Raw genomic sequence first — 25,380 nt, 5'->3', positions numbered from 1 at the left:
CACATATTATACGAAACTAAAGGTTTGGATGAGAAGAGATGAAGGGCTGACACGAGGTCCGCGCATCAATGGCTGAAGTGGGTTTGGTCAGCGACGGCGGATGGCTGATGACGCTGGAGAGGAAACTTTGGATCCCCGAGTTCAGGTAATGTGACTCAGCGTTTAATGTGCCTGATTCAATTACTAAGTGTCAAAACGTCGTCTTACGTTGTCAAATTATGCTATTGATGCACTCCGTAAGCTCTCTTGCGTTGTCTGCAAAGTTTGTAAACAGTGTTGTGATCGTCGTGGTGGAGACATCGGGGATTCCTGGCTTTTTGCACTTTGATTTCGCTGCTTTGTAAGCTAAACGCACTGGTGATGTCATATTAATGCACAAGCTTTATAGAGGCGGTGTTCGATTTACCTGCGTTTACGTTGGCGTTATTTGGATGCGTGTTTTTGGAGTGCGGACTTTCACGTCGGGGGGTTTCTGATGAATGTAACCTCGGTGACCTTTCGGTCAATGTTCTGCTTTCCCAATCTCACTGGTACCGCGGCACACGCGATTACCGTACCTGACCTGCTTCGTAACGTGCAGCGGCGCATCGATTTTGTTTTTGATGGCCGCTGTATACGTGCGGTTCCGAAAATAGACCGGGCCGCGCGAGTCGAGGAAGTGATCGATGCTATATATACGGCATACGTGAGCCAAAAATCAAATTTAGGCGCTTTGCTCTTTTTTTTAATTTTTGTCCCATATCGAAAGACCGCTGTTGTTTTCCGTGAGCGCGAAGACGAGTCTTGGAACGCGCGGAAGCCCAAGGCTGCGCGTTGCGTAAACAGCGGATTCCGCGAATCAAGCGTACGTAGTCGGTCACCCATTAGTCAGCTGCAAAGATATTTCACGCGAAACGCGCGCGAGCAATTGCGCACTCTTCCGTTTCGTGGTTTCGCTCTTGCGTCGTCGAGACTGGTTTTGTGTACGAGCGCGTACCGAAACCCGATTGCGCTGAAGGTTAAGGAGACGCGGCATTCAGAAGAGAGTTGTCGACTGCCGCGAGCATCTGTGAGCAGCGCAATTGCCGCTTCCGGCTTGTGGGCGACGAAGGGCACTCGCTTTATTATTATTTCTTGTCCGCTCATTTCTGCGCGCTAACGTCGCTCAAGGCTGTTCCCTGCTGCTCACGCCTAGCTGTTACAGGCTGTAAGTGAATCTAGTCATAAAAATGTACCGGCGCTTTTATTGCGACAAAAAGCTGCTCAGCGCGGTAGCTTTCTGTGGCCGCTCCTTTCTTTCTCATAAAGGGAAAAACAAATAATAATTTGACGCAGGCTTGACATGCAAGGAATAGCCTAGGTTCGCATGCTCCGCCTTGCGTATGTATTACGTAAGTAGAAGAAAATCTTTCGTCTTCAAATTGTTCCATAGACAATGCAATCGGAACGCTCTGCAATTTTCTTTCGAAGGATTGCGTTTCGGTGTACAATAGGCTCCTGTATTTAGATACCTAGGTTCTGGTGCAGATCAAGTGTTTTCTAATAAAGATTAGCTTTGTCAGCAGTTTATATTTAAATATTACCAATAGCAGTGCCTGCATTGCCGCCATCATCTCGACCAGAGGTGACATTTCTTTCTTATTATTGCCGTGGGAAATTTTTTGTGCCTGTGAAAAGTAAATGTTGGGGTAACATATAGCGAACTGGAGCAAATAGCTCAAGGATAGGACCAACAGAGTGCACATATGAAGCACAGTCAGCCTTTATGTGTTTTGCACATAAGGAACGCAGCCTTTCATATGTGCAAACCACAGGCTTTGCCTCAATGCTGCTGAATAATGGAGGATAAGCTGGTGCCAGCTCGGTCAGGGCTAGTGCTCGCTTGTTACGCTAGGAGCGCAAAACTTATGGTTGAAGTCGTGCGAGTAAAGCGTGAATAGGAAAACGAGGCACCTACAACAATTGGTCCTTGATTAGAATTTGTATTTATTGCAGTCCCCCGGTTGGAAAAAGGACTTGATTTTTTTCACACATCAGTATGATAATGTTGAAGCATAATTTTGCAATCGAAACAAAGAAAAAATACTTGTAAAAGGAAAAATGTGACTTCTCTCTTCACATCTCGCCTCAAGATATAAACGTTAGTCAAAAGCTCTGATTTAAATGTAATAATTTACGTACATGTAATAATGCCACTCTGTTATAACGCCAGTATTAGCTACCAGCTATGGATGCTACTGTCATCTGAATAAAACTCTGTGACTGTCAGAGGCAATGCAGAATTCCTACTAACATGGTCAGCTGTGCCTTGCCCATCATCTTTGGTCTGAATGTTGAGCACTGACGATAATCAACATGCAGTCACATTTGCATACTCTCACCGACAACAGTGACACACAGTAAAATAAAATGTTGCTATATTACATTTGAAAGATGTCTAATTTTGTGCCGCTAACACTGCAGCTCTCACTTTTGCCTTGTAATGGTGGGGATACAGTTGTTGCATGATTTAAATTTATATTCTGTATAGATAAAGCAGATCTCTTACTTTGGGAGGATCTAAGGCATCTTATTGCATTTTGAAGGTGGTTAATATAAATGAGGCTTTTTGTTAACTTGCCACCTACAGTAGACAAATCTAAACAAAAATATTATGAGGATGACATTGGACTGTAAGGCATGAGTAGCCAATATTTGCCAGTATTCGTTGTTCAGGCTGCATTGTTTGCCGATGAGCACCATTGCAAAATGGTAACACCTGCTTGAACTCATGCTCATGGATACAATAATATATAGACGTGCATTGCGCAGTGACGGCTGCTTGAACTCGTGCTCATGGATACAATAATATATAGTTGCGCATTGCACAGCAATGGGGCAAGAAATACTCGCTCACTTGAGCGCTTTGTATAAAGTCATCCTGTGCACACTGTTCTTGTTGTTTCCATTATTCTCTGGATAATTTTTAATATATGTGAGCCTTCATAAGTGCAAGTTGGCTCCACCTCTTGTTTTACCGAAACCGTGGCACAGAAAAATATGAGGAATGAAAGAAGTTACATAGACACACTCCACGTTCAAAATATCTTGTACCTATAAGCCTGGCAGCGAGTGTTATTGTACCACTTACTGCTCTGCTAACATTATGGAGCAGCTCAAAGTCATCTGTGTAAAGAGCTTGCCCATGTTTTTGCAGTGCTGAAAGTTTGTGATACACATTTTTTGCAGTACCAGAGTTTATGAGAGTTTGTGTTTTTTTTTTTTTTTGGAAAACATGCACTGAAATGTAATGTTTAAATGTAGACTCGTAGCAGAAACCAATGCTGCGAAGAGGTCGTAACACTTCCCTGTGAAAGGACAGCGAGCCTTTCTCCATTCTTACTACAGGCAGACTTATTTATTTGTTTACTAATTTATAAATAACTTGCAGGCCCATTAAATGGCATTGTAAAAAAGTGGGGCAGGAATGGGGGGGACTAAGTTTTTCAAAAGTTGCAGTCGATATATATAATAGAAGCATTCGTAAAGCTGTGTCACAATATGTTTGTCTAGGGTAAGCTTTAGACAGGATAAACATGATACATTAAGTCATCACTAGTAATAAAGTGATGTTAGAAAGACAGAAAAATGTTTCAGTAAAAGCCGTTGTTGGGCTATTTGGTGCATTCTTCAAGAAAATTAGAAGACTCAAACCACCAAGAAGGATAGGTGAAAGGAAAGAGCGTCCTTTCTAGTTCGCCTATCCTTCTTGGTGGTTTGGGTCTTCTAATTTTCTTGAAACAGAAAAATGTGAACAATCTTATACGATATCGCTAAAGAATCCTTGCAATTTTTCATGTAAGTCAGCCTGTTCTGTATTGTTGCGACACATGGCAGTGTTCATGTGTTAAATGGCTGTGAATTTCTGAAGATGTACATGAAACTATGGCTGTTGTTAAGGCGACATGACATCATATCATGCCACCTTAGCAAGGGATCAAGTTGTAAAATGTTTTCACATGTGCTTCTTTGAAAAGCTGTCGTTCATCCAGATCTTCTCTACCAACTCATGTACTTATTCTTAGAATGAAAGGGGAAGTGGGAAGGCAATACATCTGGCCCATACTTTTATTCATTGGAGCTATGAATGGTAGTGACTTCCTGGAACATCTGGTCAGGCCTGAAATTGTAGGGCTGTGTATCTTGAATGGGAACTATACTTCTTACTCTTTCACTGTGGAGAACAGGTAGTGGGAACTGCAATGCCATCTAATTCCTGTACTAGTTAGTACAAAAGGAAGAGAAGCACATTCTAGCCATACAACATTTCATTGACATCATGCTCGCATTTCCTGCCATGCCTCACAAGGCCACTATTGTGCTATACTATGCCACAAGTATACAAATTGCTGAAAGTGTTTTTGTAACTGGGTAGTAAACTTGAAGCTCAAAGAAAAAATTGGGATGTTAGGACAACACAGGCAATCATCATCTACTGTAGTTTGTTTTAGTTTGGTGTGCGCCCAAGGGTTGCTTATCAGAATCATGGCAGCTTTCAATTGGAATACTGTCTTTTTTTTATTTCCTTAGCACTGGCATGCCATGGCCCTGTGCGAAGACAGAAAGAAGCCAGTTGTGATATAAGGCTGTGCTTGTAACTGCGCAGGTGGCATTGCGTCTTTAGCATTCATCGTGACTGCGAAAAACAAACTGTTTTCTTTCCTTTGTTATTCTCTTGTTGCACTGCTTGTGGAGCATGTGCACATGTTATGTCCAAGGGGAAAAAAAAGTGTCTAAAAAGAAAACCTTCCCACTTTATCACCTGTTTCGCAAACGGGCAGTTTTGACAGGGGACGTAACAAATCTTTTGTAAACTCTTAGTCGTGTGTTCATAGCCGCATTCTATTGGTGATGGAATGCAAAAAATACTTGTGCACTTTTATATAGGTGCGCATTAAAGGAACCAGGCAGTCAAAACTAGTCTAGAGTCCTCCACCACTGTGTGCCTCATAATCATATTGTGGTGTTAGCCCCACAGTCTAATTTTTTTTTTTTTTTTAATGGAGTAAATCTTTGAATGGATGTCTCAGCCATTAAATATAATGAAGAGTTGGTGTGTTGTTTCTTTCTGAGTGATTTGTTGTGGTAATTCGTGCTCAGTTTGAGTTATTATTTGCGTAAATATCATGCAGTGTTTGTGCAGTACCTTTAAAACCCCTGAATTAGGAAAGTGCATATCCAAGGCTTTGAAACAAGACCTGGATTTTTTTTTTAATATAAAGAATGCAGGATGGTTATCACATGAATCTGAAATTTCCTTAGGTATACCTTATTAAATGTGAAGCACCTTTTGGTGGCCCAACATCACTTTGATTGTGTCTATCTAGAGTCCTACACCTTGGTGCTGCCACAGTAATTTCATTGCATTGGTATAAACCAGAATGTGCATGACACGATTTACATCTACAACAAACATGTATGCCATGACATTATGCTGTTGCAGTTGGTTTTTTAATTTCGATATCGTAATACGGATGCCATGCATGCATAACATGCAATACGTGACATGACATGAATTGCATAAATCAGATGAGGCCAGAATTGCCATTCTAACTAAGCTATAACAACACACATTATATATCATGAATAACATGTCTTGTTGTCATTTTCATGACATGATATGCATTGCACAAATGTCATGGCTATAAGCTTATAATGAATTTAGATGAACTAAAATTCCATTACGTCATTACTTTAGCCTGTATTCTTGCAATCAACTAAGCTGCTGGCTGAACAAAAATGTTAATTTTATTCATAGCTCGCTGATTTTGTGGGTTCTTTTTGAGGCTGTGATGCCTTGTCAGCACGTACTGATAAAGCGTTGCCAGCAAATGTGATAAGCATTGCTTCAAGCCTCAGAAAAGTGCCTAGCGTGAGATATTGCCTGGGTTTGCACAAGCTGTTCCCAAAGGCCATATGCTTCCTGTTTGCCTTGCACTTGAAAAAGAAACGGCATATTCTCGAAACCAGAGCAAGATAGGGTTTGAAGCTTGTGCTGGGCAGTTGCGCTAGTGTCGTTGCAGCTGCCAGAATGCCTCACATGAAGGCTGTTTGCCTCACGCAGATCCAGTTGGAAAAATTGAATACCTGCACGGATGAAATCAACCGGCTAGAAGTTGAACTAGATGTAAGTATCGCTGCTTAGTTCTGCAACGTCTGAGCATTTCTTCTAGCTTGTTCTGTTTTGTACGTCAAGTGCCTCAGTGTTATCGTAAAAGACTTCTGTGATGTTTCGCCCCTTTTCATTGTGAGAGGTCACACCAGGTTGCAGAGCTGAACCAGTCATTCTTACTTGATTGCTTCATTTTATCTCCTGTGGCCAGCAGCCTCTACAAATGATATACTTTTGCTGCGACAATGACTATTTTCCCCACGAGGGATGCACTTGTGGGCTGGTATTAGTTTATCTTTCATAATCGTGTGCCATTGACAAAGAAGAGAAATTAGTTGCATGCTATGGTATGTGACTAATATGGTGCAAGTGTGTCAGCCATTATTTTACCAAATCTGCAGAATTGTTTTCTGCTGTTGTGCCACCTTATCAAGGATGTTCTTATCAAAGAATAGCCACTGCAGAGACAGTAAAGTAGCTGTAGGCAGCTGTTTTGACCTAGCTACCATGGGAAGCTATTCTGACCTGGCGACTGCATTGTGCGAATTCCTCTCTCCAGCGTTGCATTCCGGCCAAGGACATTCATTTAAATGCCGTTAATTAAGTGCGTGTCCTTTACCAGCTATAGATCTTACTTGTCTTCTCTTTTTCCATGATACGCTTCATAAAACTTTCTGCTAGTGAAAAAACACGTATGGACAAGCGAAGAAAGAATCATGTAGCATTCGACCATCTGTCCTCTATTCACCAACTTGCATATTCTGCTAGCAAAACATTTAATGTATACAACAAACAAATAAAATATCCCAGCCTTTCACTCTTATTTCAAGACACAACAGTAGCCAGGTTAGCCAAGGAACATGGTGCTAGGAAATGCTTTATTTTAAGAAACGTTACGTAAACTGTTCTGACTGACTGTGCATTTTTCTGGTGCATTTCAAAAGGTATTTTTGAGCACAAGATTCAGCCTAGCGCCCCTTCTAGGTCATTGAAGTGTCAGGGGTCACTACTTCTTTCTTTGTGAGTGGTAGCAGGGAAGCCTTGAAATATCTTACTGACTTTAAAAGCAGACATCAAAGGCAAATGTTAAGGTTAACTAGAATGGTGAGGATGTCATCTTAGAAATTTTGCCAACATTTGTCCTGTACGAAGAAGCATCCTCAGTTTGTGGAAAATTACGTATGAAAATGGCAAACACAAATTTTTGGTGAATGGAGAATGTGCATAATCTCATGTACAAATTTATTGGTGCTGCTGGTAACTTTCCACCATACTGGAAATATTTGGGGTCATACCGTCACAATCATAAACAGCCAGCAAGTGGTGCAAAGGGTTTGAACATGCTTGGAAACAGCGTCGGAAGGCTGTTGTCGAGACGTAGTGTCAGGTACGTCATATTCAAGTGCAAATTTGATTTTTCATTGTCAGTGGTTGACTGCTGTTAATAAATCATAGCTAAGACGACGTGTTGTGTCAGCTGGCGCTTTGCACCTTATATCTGACATGGCAACACCATGCCTTCTGCACTGTTAATACATTTCGTACATTATGGAAGCTATGCTGTCAGCAACAGCAGTGCATTTGTTAGGTGTTTCGACAGGCTGCCAAAGAGGCTTGACTTAACATTTGCGCTTGCCAATCTTTATTGTTCAGTTCCTGTAACGCTTGGTGTTTGCGGTGTGTCACATATTGTTAAATTTGGGGTCGCAGGATGCCAACTCCGCTTTTCGAGCAACTCTCAGTGATTCTAGTCACAAACTGCGCATTTTGGCAAAGAAGCTTGGAAAGTCCATCGAAGCGGCACGGCCATACTATGAAGCCAAAGAATATGCACAAAAGGTAAGGTGTCCTTGGTTAATTTCCGTACAATCAACAAATTTGAAGCTTGTGGAAGGTAAGGTTCATGATACATTTCTGTGCGTCATTGCACAGTACTTATATCTGTAATTTCATCGGGTTGTGCTTCATAATACATTAAAATTCAGTAATGTGTATATTGTTGCAAAAAATTGCTATGTTTAAATGTCTAATTGTATGCAAACACTGTTTGTCCTAATATATTTAGCTTAGGCATGTTGGATCTTGCTGGACAGCTTATGACATTTTATGGAAGATAACTCTTCAACATTTTAACTAATCTTCTTGTGTGCCAATATGAAAAAGCAGGTGGGTAACTAACAAGAGGACCACACATTTCCGATATTCAGCATGCATTGTGGCACCTTGAAGTGCCTAGCAATCTGGTTGTTTTCTAAAAAAGCCCATTGTCAGGCTTGGTTATCAAAGGCCTGCAATATGTCTGTTGTTATGTAGCAGTGACAATGTCTTTTCTTCCTCTGGTCATTGGTGGGCAAAGGGTGGAAGGAAACGGACTACCCTGTGCAGCTCCCCAATGCTATCAAGAGACAGGCTGTAATGGATTGAACATTGAACAGAAACAAACAGAAGGTCATTACTACTTTTCCTAATAATTGTTTTGGAATTGGTAACCTGCCATATCTCTCTACTGAATAGCCTTTAAAGGATCATTGAGTAATTCTCAGGTTCTCTATTCGTGCGCATTTTATATTATTGTTACGTCTTATTAGTATGATTTTGGGGATCGAAACAATGCACTACCTGTGAAAGTTCACAGGGTGAAAAGGTAGCTGACCTTTAGGCATGTGCTGCCAGCCAAGTTACATGCCGAGTTTTGTACACTTTTATTATTAACTATATTTTACTAAAACATGCGGAAAATCAATACAGAAATCAGTTTTATGTTGTAGTGTGCTGGAACATTGCACATTATACTGTAGACTCTCTTTAAATGGAAACTGAAGGGACCAGGAAAATGTGTTTCATTTAACAGGACTTCTGTTTACTGAGAGATGAACAGGAGTGCAGAATCCAAGTACGAAATCAATTATATTAGATGCGGTGTTTCCGTTTAAGAGATTTCTGTTTACTAAGAGTCTACTGTAAGGGATTATTGTGTATGGGTTTTGCACTGATGATGGACAAATGCACTGAATCAGAGGTTGGACAGAGATTCACTGTGCAAGATTTTCTAAGCATTGCCACATTTCTAAGCATTGCCACATGTGCACTGTGTGCACATATTTAGGGATTCTCGTTTTCCGAACTCTAACTTAAAGCGTCAAGTTTTGGATCATACTGATCTTCTTGCCACATTGTGCTTGTCACATTGGTGTGTCCAGCATCGATGCACCTCCATTTTGGAAAGAAAGAATTAGCGGTGCAAACGTCTCTGGTGGGTACAGGCGCAACTGGAGTGCCAGCGGGCGGCAGTGCAGTACCAGCGGGCGTCGGAGGTGCACCAGGCAGCTAAGGAAACTATCTCGCTGGCAGAACAGCGCTTCCTCAGTAACCAGACACAGTGGGAGTTTGACAATGCCTGGCAGGAGATGCTCAACCATGCTACCATGAAGGTACGTGCTTACCATGCTGTATAACTTTGACATTTATACCGCTGTTTCCGTGAGAAGGTAAGGATGGTACATGAGAAAATGAACGGAAGGGAATTTCCGGTTGAGTAAACTTGTAACTTGAGTCTGTAAGAACTAACGTGATGTCCATGTGTTATCCTAGCTATTATCCTGAACTTGCTAAAGTTTGCAGTTATATTTTAGAAGCCATTGAAGGCAAGTAGTGTGTAGGATAGTTCTGGTGTTAAATGTAGTGTGGACCATTAGTGTGGTTACTGACGGCTTTCCATCTGTACAAGCCAAATCTGTGTGTGATATATTCAGTGTTCTACATGCTGTTGATGTGGATGCCTTTTCCTCTGCATATCATTTATGCACATTGTATGTCTGACCCATTTTTAATGTTACTGTGTACTTTGCTTCAGAGCATTTGCTAGCCCCTTCATTTATCAGTTTATTTGACGTGTTCGGTTGTTGAGCTCCTAGCTTACAAATGGCTTATTTGAATCTTGCAAAAGATGTGTAATGATTGATAGCACTGTACCTTATTTTATCCTCATGCTGATCCTTGATGGCTTCTTAGGTTATTATTAAATCTCCCATGAGCGCCTCTGAGAAATATTATATAAACATTAGTTTCACAAAAGAAGTCATAATTTCCTCATAACTGAGATGCGCTAACTGAAACTGACAAGTGCATCGGAAACTACACAAGTCTGGACCACAGTCCTCAATTTCAAGTTGTACATTCATGGTTAGGGAAGGCAGTAGTGATGCAGAATTATCGATGGTACTATCGATACTATCGATAGCTGAGTCACTATCGAACTATCGATGGTGAAAAATACTATCGATAGCGCTATCGATAGTATAAAATCAACAGCGCGGACTCGCTGCAGAATAAACTTCGTTTCCCGCGCGCGTGGTACATAGTGGATCCAGAGAGCAGGCTGAAGGGCAAGAAAGTTGACATCATTGCGTTCTTCACCAGAGTGCTTTGCTGACACATGATCATAAAGCCAAACTGTTCAGCTGTCGCGGAAAGGAAGCCTTTACATGTGGTAGGACTGCATGGCTTCAAATTGATGTTGCATTTTATGATATTAAAATAAAAAAATACCAAGAAGTTAATTGTAAGGTGTAACCGGTTGCTTTTGGATACGAATTTATTGATGGACATATTCCACCATTTTGACTGCCGAAATAATTAATTTCTCTGCCAAAAATTGCTCATAAATTAAGCGAAGCTGGTAGTAGGCTATCGCAAATATTTTGGAAATATATCTGGCCAGTAACCGCATAATTATTCACACCACTATCGATAGTATTTTCACGCGGTTGTGACGGTGAAGAATGCTGCAGCAAGACTGGGAAATACGGAGCTCTTTATTTGGGCGAACTTGTGTCCAGAAAATCGCACTGATAGCGGCAGGAGCAGTCGTCAGCCGTTGAGTAATCTGATCATCGGTAGAACGCGTCGTCCTTTATGCATCAGTCATCAAACCTTCCAGCGTTATCGCTGGTGCTCACGTAAACTCTCGAATAAACTTGACTATTCGCATCCGGCGCGTAATCTTAACAGAATGATCTCAAACAACTGTGAAGCTTCACACACATTACGGCGTGGTCTGTGTCAAATGTTTCTAACAGTCTTTGTGGGTGAAACCCGAATACTTCAAAACAAAGCAATAAACACGTGTGGCAGTAATATAGTAATATCGCTTAGTAATATTAACGATGGTACTACCGATTGCACTATCGATAGTTTGTTGATAGTAGCACTATCGATTGTTTGTTTACACTATCGATAGTTTCAGAAAAACTATCGATACTATCAATAGTCAATTTACCGATAGTTCTCCATCACTATAAGGCAGTCCACTTTATTCTGGAATTCCCGGTTCATGTACTTTCGCAAAGTGGAATAACTGTTGCACACATTGCACCGGCACATGACTTTGGGCTCCCTTGTAGTAGCTTAGTCAGGTTGTAGCGACTGATGCCATTTATGGAGTTGGTGTCTTGCTGTTTATATGTCTATTAGGTGATGGAAGCCGAAGCAATGAGGCTTGAGAGTGAAAGGGAGCACCGAAGACGGGCAGCCTCGTTTACTGAAGCAGAGCATAAGGTCCACTCGCTCGAGCGAAGACTCAAGAAAGATATAGCCAAGTCTAGGTAAGTGAGCAGTACATCCGGTGCCATTTTATTGCTACAGTACCTCGGACTGCGCCATCTTGTGACCACATCTAGTAGCCTCTCCTGAGGCAATGCAACAATGCACTACTGCCTATGGCTGGGTGAAGCATCTACAAATGCAAAAACTCCATCAAGTAATACTGTCACGCTGGATTTACTTGAACCGCAGCAATTACTCCATCATTTATTATTGTTATTTTTTGGCCGAGCACATTTAGTAGTGCACAGCTATTTGTCATTTCAAGTCTTCAAGTGCAAGAGCTGTTCTGCTTTGTTCCTTTCTGTTTGTGTTTGATTACAATGCTGTTGTGTCCATACTTCTAACTTCTTAACTGGGAGCATGAGACACACTCATAGCCTTCCTGTTTCGGATGTACAGCTATGCAGTGTTCACATTATTTTTTGTGGCAATTGAGACATGTTTTGTCCAATTTCTGCTTTGCAGGTTATATTTTGAGAAGAAGGCTGCCTTCCAGCAGAAACTCCAGGTACGGACCTATTATAGGTCATGCAGCTGGACACTTCAAAGCATGATGTAGTGAAGCCTGATCCTTACATATCTGGATCTCGAAAAAAGAAAAAAAATATTTCTTAATTTTACTCTTTCCAGTTCAATTAAAGTGCCCACTTGAATAAGTGAACATTTATACTTTGAAAAGGAACCTGTACTTAGACTTGCAGTTTGATAGCTGAAAGTGGCATGGATGGGTGATCAGAGCTTCCTAAGAAAATATAGGCATGTGTTTCATATTTCGCCTCAGCGTTAAACATGATAGCACTCAACTCAACCGGTACGAGTTGGATTAGCGGCCAAACTCGCTTCTCTTTCCACTTATGTTCCAAAAGTTCCGCTGGTATTCAAAAAGTTCAGTTGATGTAGCTAGACTGCATGGACCTCATAATTTGTCCAAATGCACCTTGACGGCATACTATTCTTTGTAAGATACAATATATTGAGAAATAACAGACAATAATGCCAAGGAAAGTATAGGGGGTGTTATTTCTAGTAATTAGGATATAAATGTGAAGAAAGTAAAGTGGACGAAAAGATAACTTGCCGCCGGCAGGGACCGAACCTGCGACCTTCGAATAACGTGTCCGAAGCTCTACCACTGAGCTACAGTGGCGGTCATCCTCTCGTCCACTTTATGGGGTATATATCTACATTTAAACCTAGGAGTGTTAGTCAGCGCCGATCGCAGCCATGGCAGTGAGTGTGGGACACTCTTTTTTCTGCCTGTCGGCGTCGCGTAGCGCGTGATCTTTTTACGAGCCATCAGCCAACCAATAATCCCTCGCATATCACCTGATGGCATCAAGTCTGACAGAACGAGACCCTCGCTATCAATGAAGGAAAGAAGGTGACTTTTTAAGGGCCCATTTTTCTTTGTTAGACACCTTCTTTCCTTTATTCTTTGTAAGAGTGACTTACAGCCTCATGTCATGTAGTTCAAGAAGCAGTCATGAGCTTAGTTAATTTTTCTTTGGTGCACTATCGGCGGCGGTTTAGTTATGATACGATTACTTGCCTCATGTTGTCATTTTAGTTAGCACTTGATAAACACGGGATTACATTGCAGATAATGTCCCTTATACTTTCCTTGGCTTCATTGTCTATTCGTTTTCATTAAGGTTGTGCCAAACAAAGAAACGAGCCCTTAAATTCCCTTCTTTCATTCATTGCATAGCTGAGTTATTTGGTAAAGGATGGCACTTAAGCTGTGGTGCAGCAGCTAGGTCATCCGCATTCCAATGGGTGGTCATGTTTGTGCAATAAATTCACCATTGATTACAATAGTGTTTCCTATCACGAAATGAGAGCACGGCAGTGTTCTGGTGTTGGTGGCACTGAGCATCTGCTTAGACAGCTTTAGTAGCAGCAATAGACGAAGCACTTTCGCAGGTTGCTTCACTTTGTTCAGAAAGAAAGTGGGAACACAGGAACGAGTGGCCCACGTGAAGTCCATTTGGCATTGCAGCATGGAAATGTTAAGCGAGACCATCATGAGACGACGAAGAAGAGGCAACTTGTGCACTCTTTGTTCCCGATGACGTCCAGTATCATGTGCTTGTGTTTCCTGCACTTGTTCTGCGTTGCGGCCTTCCCTGGAATGTTGTTCACTGGCATTGGCACAGTGTCTTTCACTTCTTTCTGACATTCGTCATGTGTAGTTCTCTGCTCTGCAGCCTATTTGAGTTGTTTCTGACATATTCTACACTGACGGGTGACATTTCGGTCAGTGAATGAATGCCCCCAGTGAAAGGCGCATCCCATAACCACAAAAACACATCGGGCTCGTAATATTCTTGGCATTAAATTTTTGCAAAGTCTGAATTTTCCTGATGTGTACGATGCTCCATGTCGGCTTCACATGTTGTCCTTGAGAGGGCTTTTATTCCGCCTGATGAAATCTTTCAACAAAGCCTTCACAGAAAGTGTTCTCCTCTTAAATTCGTATTGTACCAATGGTACAACGCGTTCACATGGTTCAAGTATATTCTCCCTTGTATAAGCACGAGTGTTTAGCCTGGTGGGTAAAGGCACTTGGCTTCTGAGTATGGGGACCTAGGTTTGAAACCCACCACTACCATCAATTTTTTTCGAAGTAACATTGTTTTATACACTTATTTCCTCTGTGCTGTGCATTTGCTCTCTTTCATCCTCCACTTCACAAATCGTTTACTCAGTTACTCATTTGGACGATGTGAAGCCCACAAACGGGGCCCTTAAAAGCTGTGCTCTAAAACGTTTCTGTACATTGGTTTTGGTTGCATAAGAAGTTATACCGGTTAGTTGAAATTAATGACAAGTCCGCTACGTTGTTTCTTAGTGCAGCTTCAGGACAGTGAAATTTTACACCAATTCATTATTTCTTTAAAGTTGCAGTGTGCTGGTGACTGTTTCTATACAACTGCTGTTTGTTTGACAGGAAATAAAGAACCAAGTGGAAGTGTTGCGCAAAGCAGTGATACAGTCCAAGCAAGCATACACAGACGCACTGCACAGCCTTGAGCAGATTTCCACGGAGATCCACGAGCGGCGCAAGGCGCACCTGCCAGCTCGAGAGCCAGGAGTTGGTGCCGAGCACAAGCCGACATCAATGTCAGGCGGAGATGCCATGCCGGATGACCCAGGTTCGTTTTGCTGTGGCTGTTGCAAAGGTTTAACTGAAGGTGTTTCATTGGAGGGGAATACAAATTCAGATATCAGTTATCTTATGATTTGTTCTTTACTCACCTAGGAAATTCACCCACCGGGATGTTTCCCCTTTTTGTTCTTTACTTTGAAACCACAGTGTGATCATTGGTTTCAAATAATCATTTTATTTTTCTTGGTTTTTCACAAAGAAGAGGTACTACTTTCATCAGACTGTGGTACTCTCACAAGAGCGTCACCAGTTATATTTGTACTAATCTCCCAACGGTGACAGGAGTGTTATTATGGTGAATTCCAATGGCAGATTTGGAGCATTTCCGGTAGCAGTTTTTCTGCTCCTTGCAGAGCAAGTCTATTCCACTGGTAGATTGAGAGTGTCTCGTGAATCTTTCATAGATTTGGAGCAGCACTCTGTACTCTGCGAAAATTGACAGAATCGATCAGAAGGCGCTAAAGTCGCGCGTGTACATTGTGACCGTGCACTGCTGTTCTCCCCCTGTGTGCCTGTGAACCCCCCCTCCCCCCCCATCAGTTGCTCGGGCAGGAGTATATACTACTACTGGTCTGCTATTTATGCCACTAAAAATACGTAGTCAGAAAGGCATTTAGTTCTATGTGGGACCTGTGAGGTCTGCTAATTTCAAATATGACCACACTGTTTTTCTGTTCCTGCCCTGTCCCACGTGCAGCCGAACTCCACTCCCGAGTACTTGAAGCCTCCATGAACTTGCTTCGGCAAACGACGTCGCGGCTACTGGACATTCCCGGCGGTGACGGGCCGTTCTCCAAGGCAGAGTCTGAGTCCTACGGTTCCCTTGGCTCCTCGCCGTCCAATGGCAGCACCCTCTCGCTGCCTACCGACCTGTTCAAAACCACCATGTGTGACGTCCTGTCTGGGCTTAGCCTACAGGAATCACCATCACTGGCTGACGATGAGGAGGAGAGCCCTGTGTTACGAGCGAGCCTGATGTCATCCGCTCGTTCCCACATCGCACCTGCGTCACCTGCAATCCGCGCTTCGGCACCACCCAGGATTTGTGGTCCTGACGACTTCGAAGAGGTGGACCTCAATGCAGACTAAGGAGCACTGTTTTCCTGCCTTGCTAGTCGAGAAGGGAAACAGTACCCAGTGGCTGCCGGGCCTATGAGCAGGTCAGGTGAGTTGGTGTGTAGTAACTAGCAAAGTCATTCGTACTTTATGGCCATTGGTTAAGAAAAAAAAGGGGGGTTGTTTATAGCAAATACTGATTCAGGGACCGTGTGAAACTCACGGAAGCTCTGCAAAGCAGTGGTTTTGCCAAGCAGATAAAATGAAGACTGAGTAATTGATAAGGCATGTGCTGATATCCAGTGTTGTACACGTTCCTCTAAAACAGGAACGACAGCTCGTTCCTCGTTCCTTCCCAATCTTGGAACGAGTTCCTGTAACAAGTTCCGTTAGTGCGAAAGGAGCTCATTCCAGTTACATTTCAGAAATTGGAACGTGTCGTTGCGTTAGCGTTACATTTGAAATTTGAGTCAAAATATAGTGCCGTATAATCCTGAGACGAAATAAAGTAAGCAATTTAAAGCTCACGTCAAGCTACATATATGTTTTACGAATTTTACATCGCCGGCGTAGATGAAAGGAATCTAAAGAAACGTGTCAAGACAAATTTTTTATAGACGACCGGTCGTACTACAGATATATCTAACTGCAACTTTCGTGCTCGTCTATGACAAGTGCAACACATGTGGCACTATACACGTCAGTCTTCAAATGCGCAGTCAGAATACTGCGCTTCAGATTTTCAAGTAAAAATTTCCACATATGCACCAATATAATTAAGTTTCTTGCACAGGAAACCGCATCCAAACGAACGATACATAGGCATTTAATGAGTGCTGATTCAGTATTGCAGTGTGAGTGGAAAATAACGTCCAGTGTACATATTCGTGACTTAGCAAAGTCCCTTGTTCGCACTCAGTAAGAGCTGCATCTCAATGTCTGTATGGGTAACTTTACTAAGGTGGACAAGGAAAGCAGAGCGGTAGATCTGAAAACAAAATGCCGAAAACTAAAGTAATGCACAACAGTCTCGGGAGAGAATAGCGTTTTACGATAGGTAGCGAGACCCTGGAAGTGGTAAAGGAATACGTCTACTTAGGACAGGTAGCGACCGCGGAGCCGAACCATGCGACTGAAGTCACTAGGAGAATAATAATGAGGTGGAGCACATTCGGCAGGCATTCTCAAATCATGAATCGTAGTTTACCACTATCCTTCAATAGGAAGGTATATAACAGCTGCATCTTACCAGTACTTACCTACAGAACAGAAACCTGGAGGCTTACAAAGAGTGTTCAACTGAAATTGAGGACTACGCAGCGGCCAATAGAAAGGAAATTTATGATAGGTGTAACCTTAAGGGACAAGAATAGAGCAGAATGGGTCAGGAAACAAATGGGTGTTAAGGACATCTTAGTCAAAATCAAGAAGGAGAAATGGACGTGTTCAGGGCATTTAGCGCGTAGGAATGATAACCGCTGGTCATTAGGTGCAGCTGACTCGATTCCAAGAAAGGCTTAAGAGGGAGACAGGAAGTTAGGTGGTCAGATGAGATTAAGAAGTCTGCTGGTACAACGTGGCAGAAGCAAGCACAAAACCGGGTTGATTGGAGGAACATGAGAGAGGCCTTTGCCCTGCAATGGGAGTGGTCACGCTGACGATAATGATGATGGTGATGATGATGATGATGGTATCCGACAGCCGAACTTATTTTCTCGTCTGCACTTCGTTCGCATTGTTGAAGGGCCGCTCCATCAAGCGCTTGAGGGTACTGCCGTCTTGTATACAAGTAGGAACAAAGTCAACTGAAGTCGTAGGGGCGAGGGCAGGCTCAGTGGGCACAACAAGAATGTAGCGCTGGATGCACGCGTATCGTTTATTGCATGACAAACATCATCGGTGCGGTGGCTGTCGAAGTGAACTATAATAAATATTATAGACCGATTGCCACGGACATAACTCGCATGTTGAAGGGATGCCTGCTCAAACGCAAACATCGAAGGCACCGGAAAGGCGCCACTACGGCACCCGCGTCCATTGCGTTACGGTCCTCTTCCCCGCTATCCACGCAACCGGGTGTCAGAAGACAACTACCCTGCGCCCCTGGCGAGCGCCTTATTCAAGTGAGAGGGGCGAGCCGTAGATTCTTACGCCACACGGTCGCCCAACCAACCTGTTCTGCATGATGGGCTACGTGCGTACCCCCGTTCAATGCAGAGGATCGTTTACAGAAGGAACGCCGTTCCCTTGGCTGTTCCTACGTAAACGTAACGAGTTACCGTTACAGTTCCACCGATCCTGAATGGAACGGTGGCGTTCCTCCGTTCCTCCAAAAAGGAACTAGTTCCTGGAACGTCGTTCCTTGGAACGCCGTTCCATACAACACTGCTGATATCCGAATTGAGCATGAAGTTCATTAAAATATGTGGAAGATTAAACTCCATATATGGTTTACACACGTGAAAATTAATGAGGTTCTTGCCCTTAAAGAACACTTCGAACCTTGGTAACAAATTTCTAGACGTCCTGTAACTTTTACCTCCTTTTCTTTGTTAAAGCTGATAATAAAGCTGTTCAAGTCGGCAAAAGATGCTTAAATGTTGTATGCCATCTTAGAGCATTGCAGTGGCTGCACGATTATGCAGACGCTTTGTGCCAGTGGCGTCAACTTAAATTGTTGGAGAAGCAAATAGCATTGGTGAAAGACAAGACATGCAGCTACCAGAAAAACATGAAAATAACTCACATGATTAAGTTGTCTGCATTTCGAGGATCCCAGCTGCAATAAACACCGATGCTTTGATAGGTTTCCATGACTAGGAGTTTTAGTCGTCACTTTCTCTGCAATGGAAGCTAGGCTTGCGGTTGCAACAAATAAAATTAGGAATTGCTTATATTAAATGAGAAACATGCACAAAAGGATCTCTTTTAAGATTGCTTATGTTGAATTTTTCTTCTTTTACTGCTAAACACAGCCTTTCTAAAGTTGGGCCCACAAATACTGGATTTTAAAAGTGATGTTGGAATTATTTCTGGCACAGATACAGTGAAAACTCGGTGATACGAATCTCACGGGACCACCAAAAATATTCGCGTCATCCGAAATTCGTATCACCAGAAAGCATGGAAAATTAGCATGCAACAAAAGAAAGTTGGCGTACATTTTCATTTCTTGTTTTTCAGGGCCGCAGCAACATCAGGAAGAACCTGAATGATTGTCAGTTAAGTTTTTATATGTCGACAAGACACCGGAGTACTGCAGCGAAAGTAACAAAAGAAGCGCTTTGACACGATGGATCAAGGCCACAAAATTACAAAACCACAGTCCTGTGTTATGATTTTGTTATTGCGGAGGTGTTGGGGATGTCTTTTGGGAGACTTACGGCTGTGCCTGCACAAGTGCGACCTCAACGGTCGCGCTTGTTGACATTGTGAGGCCTGACTCCTTCGCCAAGACTGTCCTCGCCTTCTTTCGGTCCTCGTCCACCTTTCATAGGATATCTGATGCACGAGGCAGGCACGTGTGAACACAGTACAACGACAGCAGCCCGCGTCGACGCGTTGGAAAAGAAACGCATGGCGCTAATGTCCTCTGTAATCTAAAAGCGAAGGCACACGGAGGCACATAAGAGCCTCAAAGATTCGCGCACAATATCTCGGAGGCCCTGACGCGTCTCTGAAGGTTTATTCTGACAGCAAGAAAAGTGTTTTTCTTACACCATGATTCTGACGATTTGGCAGTGTGGCGCGCATGCGCACGCTTGCGTTCCCGCGCTCGCACGTGCTTGGCGCGTCTTCCGCGACAGCACGGACGACAGCCCCTCTTCGTACCTGGGCGGTAGCGTACGTTCGTATCAAACGTCGCTAGGTGAAAATCGGTTCGCAACAACCGTACTCAATTGCATTGCAGCCAATGGGCCTTGGCCGGGACCAACGAAAAATTCGTATCACCTCGAAATTCGTATGATCTGTGATCGTATCACCGAGGTTTCACTGTACTGAAACCTGAGTTCTCGCAGACTTGTCATGTCAACCGAATTCATTTCTCCATTTAGAAACGTAACCTTGACCTACCCTCAAAACACTATTTGGTAACAGGCATCAATACCTCTATTTCTTTTACAGGTTGACCACACGTCCAGTTACCGCTTCATACTACAGGGCTTCCTTCAGAAAGTGAGGTACCATATACCTACTTCACTGTTTAGCTCATTCAGCAACTTTAGGTTTTAAGAATGCATTGCACAACCAGTGATCTTATAAGGCAGCAGAATCTCGCCCGAATGCTGACATTTAGCCTGTTAGTTTTAGGGTCCATATTTTAGTTGCGCTCCTTGTGGACTAGTATTCATCTTGTGTAGTATTTGTTGCATGCTCGTAGTTTCATGTTCAACTGTAGTTCGGACGTTTGTTAGGTGCCATCAGTTATGAAATGTTTTTTTTTCCCTGCTGCACACGCAAAATATGTATTTCGAACTGACCGTTAGGCAGAAACTGTGTTCTCGAGCACTTAACTAGTTTTGTTTGTGTAACGTGCACTTGCTATCGTTATGTAGTTGATGTTCTTCAGTTCTGATTTCTTGCTGTTCAGATGATGTACAGTGTTATCGTTGCGACAGCATTGGTAAACAAAAAAAAAAGAAGCCTGTGCAGACTTGACCTAGTGTTTGTTCAGAGGCATTTGAAAAGTGACTGTTTTTCCATCCTGCTTTTCGTGTGAGAAGCCAAGCTTCTAAGAAAAGAGATGGACAGCTCTTGAACTGCTCACTTAAACGCTGAACCAAGATTTCAAACTGTCGTTAGCTTAGCAGACTTGGTACATTTTGAGAGAATTTAATATAATGAGCAAGTTGCGTTTGGCTTTACCATAAACAGTGTCTTGAGAAAATTATTCTTGGTAGAATGTAATGAATGCACGCTCAAGCCATTGGTTGATAGGTTAGGTATTGTTGTCTGTACCATTTGGACCTGCTTGCACTGGCAAGCTATTTCACAAAATTTTCTGACAGCAAATGACACCATTGCCTCTGTTGCTTAGCATAGTTTGCCGTGTAGCTCTTTCTTTTGCATCATCAGCAGGATCATTTTTTAATTACTTTGCATTCAATAGTGTTTGATTATGTAAGGAGAACGATGTGTTTGACACATGCAAATGATGTCTTTGGTTGTAAATTTCATGTCATTCATCTGCTACTGTTTCTTTTTTCTTTTATTCGCCACAGACATTAGTACCATGTACTATAACATTGAACTACTTGCTCCCCTTTTTGATCTATAATAGAAAATGCTATCCTACCTCTTCTCAAGTGGCCTGCTGCCACCTCTTTCTAGTCTAGATGCCTGTGTGAGTGTTCACGCACATCGCTTTGCCATATCTGTGCAGCGCACATTAAGGGTGTTCTCGTTTGAACATTTGGTAAGACTGGCCCTACACGTGCATCATCAGTTCATCCAGAGCTTGGACGTCTGCGATGCTCATAAGTGAACTGTTCGAATTTAGAAGCAATTTTTAATGCTTGAACCACTTCTATGGAAGTAATTCTTTTATAATTATTCAGGACTTTTAGAAGACTTGAATTGTCATTCGTAAATCAATTCTTTTGCTTCATTTCTTGTTTTTCTGATACCATCGTTTCACTTGTGCTCTAGCAGATGTCTGATGCCTGTCTTTTTAATGTTCAACTTTCATTTTTTTCTGATGTAGAGCCATCTTGTGCATTGAAATGTGTTAGCATCTGCTTCAAGAAGCGTTGTTTGAGATCCATCTATATATGTATATAGACGCACCTAATATAATGCCAATTAATAGCCGTGAAAGCCACATGTGAGTTTATTCATGCAATTAAATCTGTTGACTATTGTCTTCAGTCACTCCAACTGATTTAGGCATGCTTCCTTCCAAGCCATGTTTTTTTAGAGTAGATCGTAAACTTGAGATCAGGAATGCTTTTTGATTGGTGTTAAAATGCTTACTGTCTACTTAGTATTTTTTCACATATTGTGGACTATCTGTCGTGTTGGTGTTATTAATTCCGTGTTGCATTCTGCAGTGCGGTACCTACTATAATTCCTATATTCAAAGAGATCTTTAACTAAATCTGCTATTTAAGTTACAAAGCCCACAAGTTCTAATTAAGGAGCACTGAAACATTTTTCAGACATTGTGACACGGCATTACTAACCTGTAGGCAGTGCTGCAATTAACACCTGAGACATACATTATAATTTGTCTCCACAATAGATTGCTTTCCCTTTCAATGGGTTTCTGATCACTGGCCTTATATATTTCTTGCATGTTACGTCAGTCGTGATAGTAGAGCTGAACGTACATTATGTTTTTACAGTGCAGTATTGTACAGTACAGAGTACAGTATGCTTGAGATTAAAGAACCATATCAGTTGTCCTAGAATATTGAAATAATAATGGGCAGGAAACTTTAAAACTTGTGTTTACAATGTAAAGTTGCACTGAAAACTGGTTGGCCTAAACTGCATGGCAAGTGTTTGGTATGCTTGTCCAATGTATAAGTTACATTGTACGCTTTCCATGTGCATTCAGCTTGTTTGACAGTGATTAAAGCTGAAATGTAGGTTGGCAATATTTTACAAGCTTTTCATAACTGTAGCTAATCTTGTTCTTATTTCGGCCATCCTCCAAGCAAACTGTTTACTGTTGTGTTGTACATGGCATTGTACAAGCATTTTTAAATAAGGACTTTTATGCTGAGCTCACATTTCGTGCAGTTTCTGTGGCAGGAATTAATGCATTTCATTTAAGGCTTCACTTAGTGTGACACACTATTAGGTTTTTTAATTTGACATTACGTATACATTAACACATGTAGACCAGAAAATTTTAATTGCTTCCCCCTTTAGTTTCCTTTGCTTGTAAAACTTAGAAGTAACAGCGTATCACTAATTGGACTGTGGTTTTCATTGGTGCCCTGTCCCACTGTGTTTGCAGTGAGTGTTGAAGTGTTTGAGAGTTGAAAATTCCCAGCGTACTTTTTGAAATTGTTCTTGCCACACTGGATTGGCTCATGGAGTGGACAAAAGTGTGTTTATGCAAGTACGTTGCACATCAGTAACAGGAAAGTTAATCTGTAAACTATATGCCAGGTGCGTGAAGTGTTTGGGGACACTGCTAAGTATTGCCGTACCTTTATAGTCTCAAAGCTTGGGATATAAACCTACATCCCTTTCTAAGATATTGTTTCTCTAAGGATTTGCCATGGGCTTCCTTTCCAAGTTTTCATGTATTGAGAACTGGCTAAACTGTTCACAGAATAGCCAAAAATAGAAAGGATGTGACAGCTTTTTTTTTTACCTCTTTATATTCTGTATCCTGCACTGTGGTTTGATAAGGAGGGACAAGTTGTTTTTACCACCACAGATTTCCAAATTACATGCCCAGCCTCTCTGTTTGACTTGTACTGTGAACAGTTTGGAGATACTCAAACTGCAAGAGAGTGACAACAAGATGTGTGGGTTGCAGTCGCATGCTCAGCCTCCATACATCTCATTTATCTATGTTATCCAGAATTGTGTGGAGGTGTTCCGGTTATTCTAGCGTCCATGTTTGAATGAGAACCGGATGTGTATCCAGATCTTTATAGACACTTAGCTTCAACAACTGTATGGATACAAGGATCAAAACAAGTGGTTGATGGGAATTTGCACACTGTATTATGGAAAGATTTTAGAAGTTGGGCTGTTTTGTTCGTATTGGCTAGTGCTTGATAGGAGAAGAATTTTGTTGGTAGCAATCCTCTTGGTGCCTGTCAATGGAGCCTGGTATAATCGTCGGAGCTTGCTCATTCTCTTGGCCCAAACCTGTGTCAGTTGTTGCACTTGCATTCCACACCAGACCTTTCCACGTTGAAGTGCTGGAACTCGAAGAAAAGTTGGGCAGGCGTGTTCAGAGAAAGCACGAAATATATTCAGGTTTTGTCTGTTCACATGTTGCTCAGCTTACCGTCTTGCAGGGAAGACTCTTTCATTCCACTTCTCTCCTTATCCGGTCTCAAGAATTTTTTTTTCTGTAGAAAACTATATCCACCAGGTCAAGAACTATTTCCAAGCATGTGGAAGCAAAAAAAAAAGTGTCTCTATATGGATGTTGCACCTATTTTTCAAAATGTACTTTCTTTCTCTCGAACATGAATGTTCCACTGTTCCAATGTATCCACTGTTAAACAAGTACAAAGAGTACCGTTTGGCTGATGTTATAAGAGCATGCAGATGTTTTTTGCACTGAATATCATGCTCACGATAATGGATAAGTCAAAACCACAATGTCCAAAATCATTGACACACTTATGTGTTTTTATGTTGCCAAATATTTTGTCTTAGTGTTTACAAACTGACATTCATTATGCTTTTAGATGGCTCACACTATCTGCATAAATGCGGTGCTGTGAATCGTGTTGTGCTTCATTGCACCTGAAGGATTGGTAAATAACGGATTAACGTGTAACTTCACTCATTGAGGTTACCAGCAAGAGGAAAATTGAATACAAAATGTATTTTTGTGTATAAAGGTGTTGTCTTGTTGCCGTGTTTTAACTGTTACACCGTGAGTGGGAAACGGCCGACTCTGATGACAGGAGCGGCAGATGAGATATTTTGTATCACAATTGAATGTGCATGCCACTTAATAGGAACTACTCGGGTGGTTTGAATTACACTCTATTGTCTGTTCCTTTGCTCATGTTCTTGTGGTAGTGCACCCTGTCTGGACTCATCCATGTCCTAATGGCTGTAGCTGTAATGTATGCAAGCTCGTTTTATTAGGCATATGGTCGTGGGCTCCAAATACAATATTAGGAGCAATAACCTGTATTCTGATATAGTGTCATAGCTTTAGTTCTCTTGAAAATGAGTGAGGGATACTTGCAGTGCGCAATAATGCATGGTGCTGTAACAGCATTGTGCACTCACAAAGCGCACAATCTTCCAGTCCTGCACTGAATGGTTGGGGACCCTGCTCTTCAGAAAGTCTTGTGAGACTTCCTTGCCGTCCTCTCGAAGGGTGCAAACATATGGTCTTCTTGACTAATAAAATGGTGCCTTTGAAACTCCTGCCTTCTGTGTTGTAACTTTTGACTTCAGATGCACAAACAAGTGCAAAAAGACAAACAAACCTGCAAAGCAACAATAAGCAGGAAATTTCATTTACCTTCTTGCATTTTATTGTTTGTTGTGCTGATTTGTTGTCTGTACAGGGTGTCCTTGCTAACTTGGGCCAAACTAATTCAAAAAATGTGGAACGAGGTACAAAAATGTGACCAATAGTGTTTTGTTAGTGGTTGCCCTGTGCATACTGATACATTTTTGTTGTTGTCAATGCTTATTTAATTATCCAAAATTAATTGCTTAAATGAATGATTGCTTGCATAATTGCACAAATTTTAACACCACG

At 42.0% G+C, this 25,380-nt stretch overlaps 1 protein-coding gene across 2 annotated transcripts; it reads left to right on the top strand.

Moving 5' to 3' along the window:
• On the top strand, positions 1–25,042 carry LOC119387771 (SH3 domain-binding protein 5 homolog). Of its 2 annotated transcripts, none has more exons than XM_037655284.2 (9): positions 1–145; positions 6,083–6,145; positions 7,841–7,969; positions 9,394–9,561; positions 11,603–11,733; positions 12,200–12,242; positions 14,685–14,889; positions 15,601–16,063; positions 20,085–25,042. In XM_037655284.2, exons 1-8 carry the CDS (start codon positions 101–103, stop codon positions 15,990–15,992), a joined length of 1,176 nt encoding a protein of 391 aa, XP_037511212.1. In that variant the 5' UTR covers positions 1–100; the 3' UTR covers positions 15,993–16,063; positions 20,085–25,042. The 2 variants fall into 2 exon arrangements, with proteins under 2 accessions (XP_037511212.1, XP_037511211.1); XM_037655283.2 differs by having other exon boundaries at positions 15,601–16,068.
• Positions 25,043–25,380: the final 338 nt, after the last annotated feature.

The sequence above is a fragment of the Rhipicephalus sanguineus genome, chromosome 3 (assembly GCF_013339695.2).
Source record: "Rhipicephalus sanguineus isolate Rsan-2018 chromosome 3, BIME_Rsan_1.4, whole genome shotgun sequence".
Lineage (NCBI taxonomy): Eukaryota > Metazoa > Arthropoda > Arachnida > Ixodida > Ixodidae > Rhipicephalus > Rhipicephalus sanguineus.
Note: the sequence above shows the minus strand (reverse complement) of the source record. Positions and strands in the feature narration are given on the sequence as shown.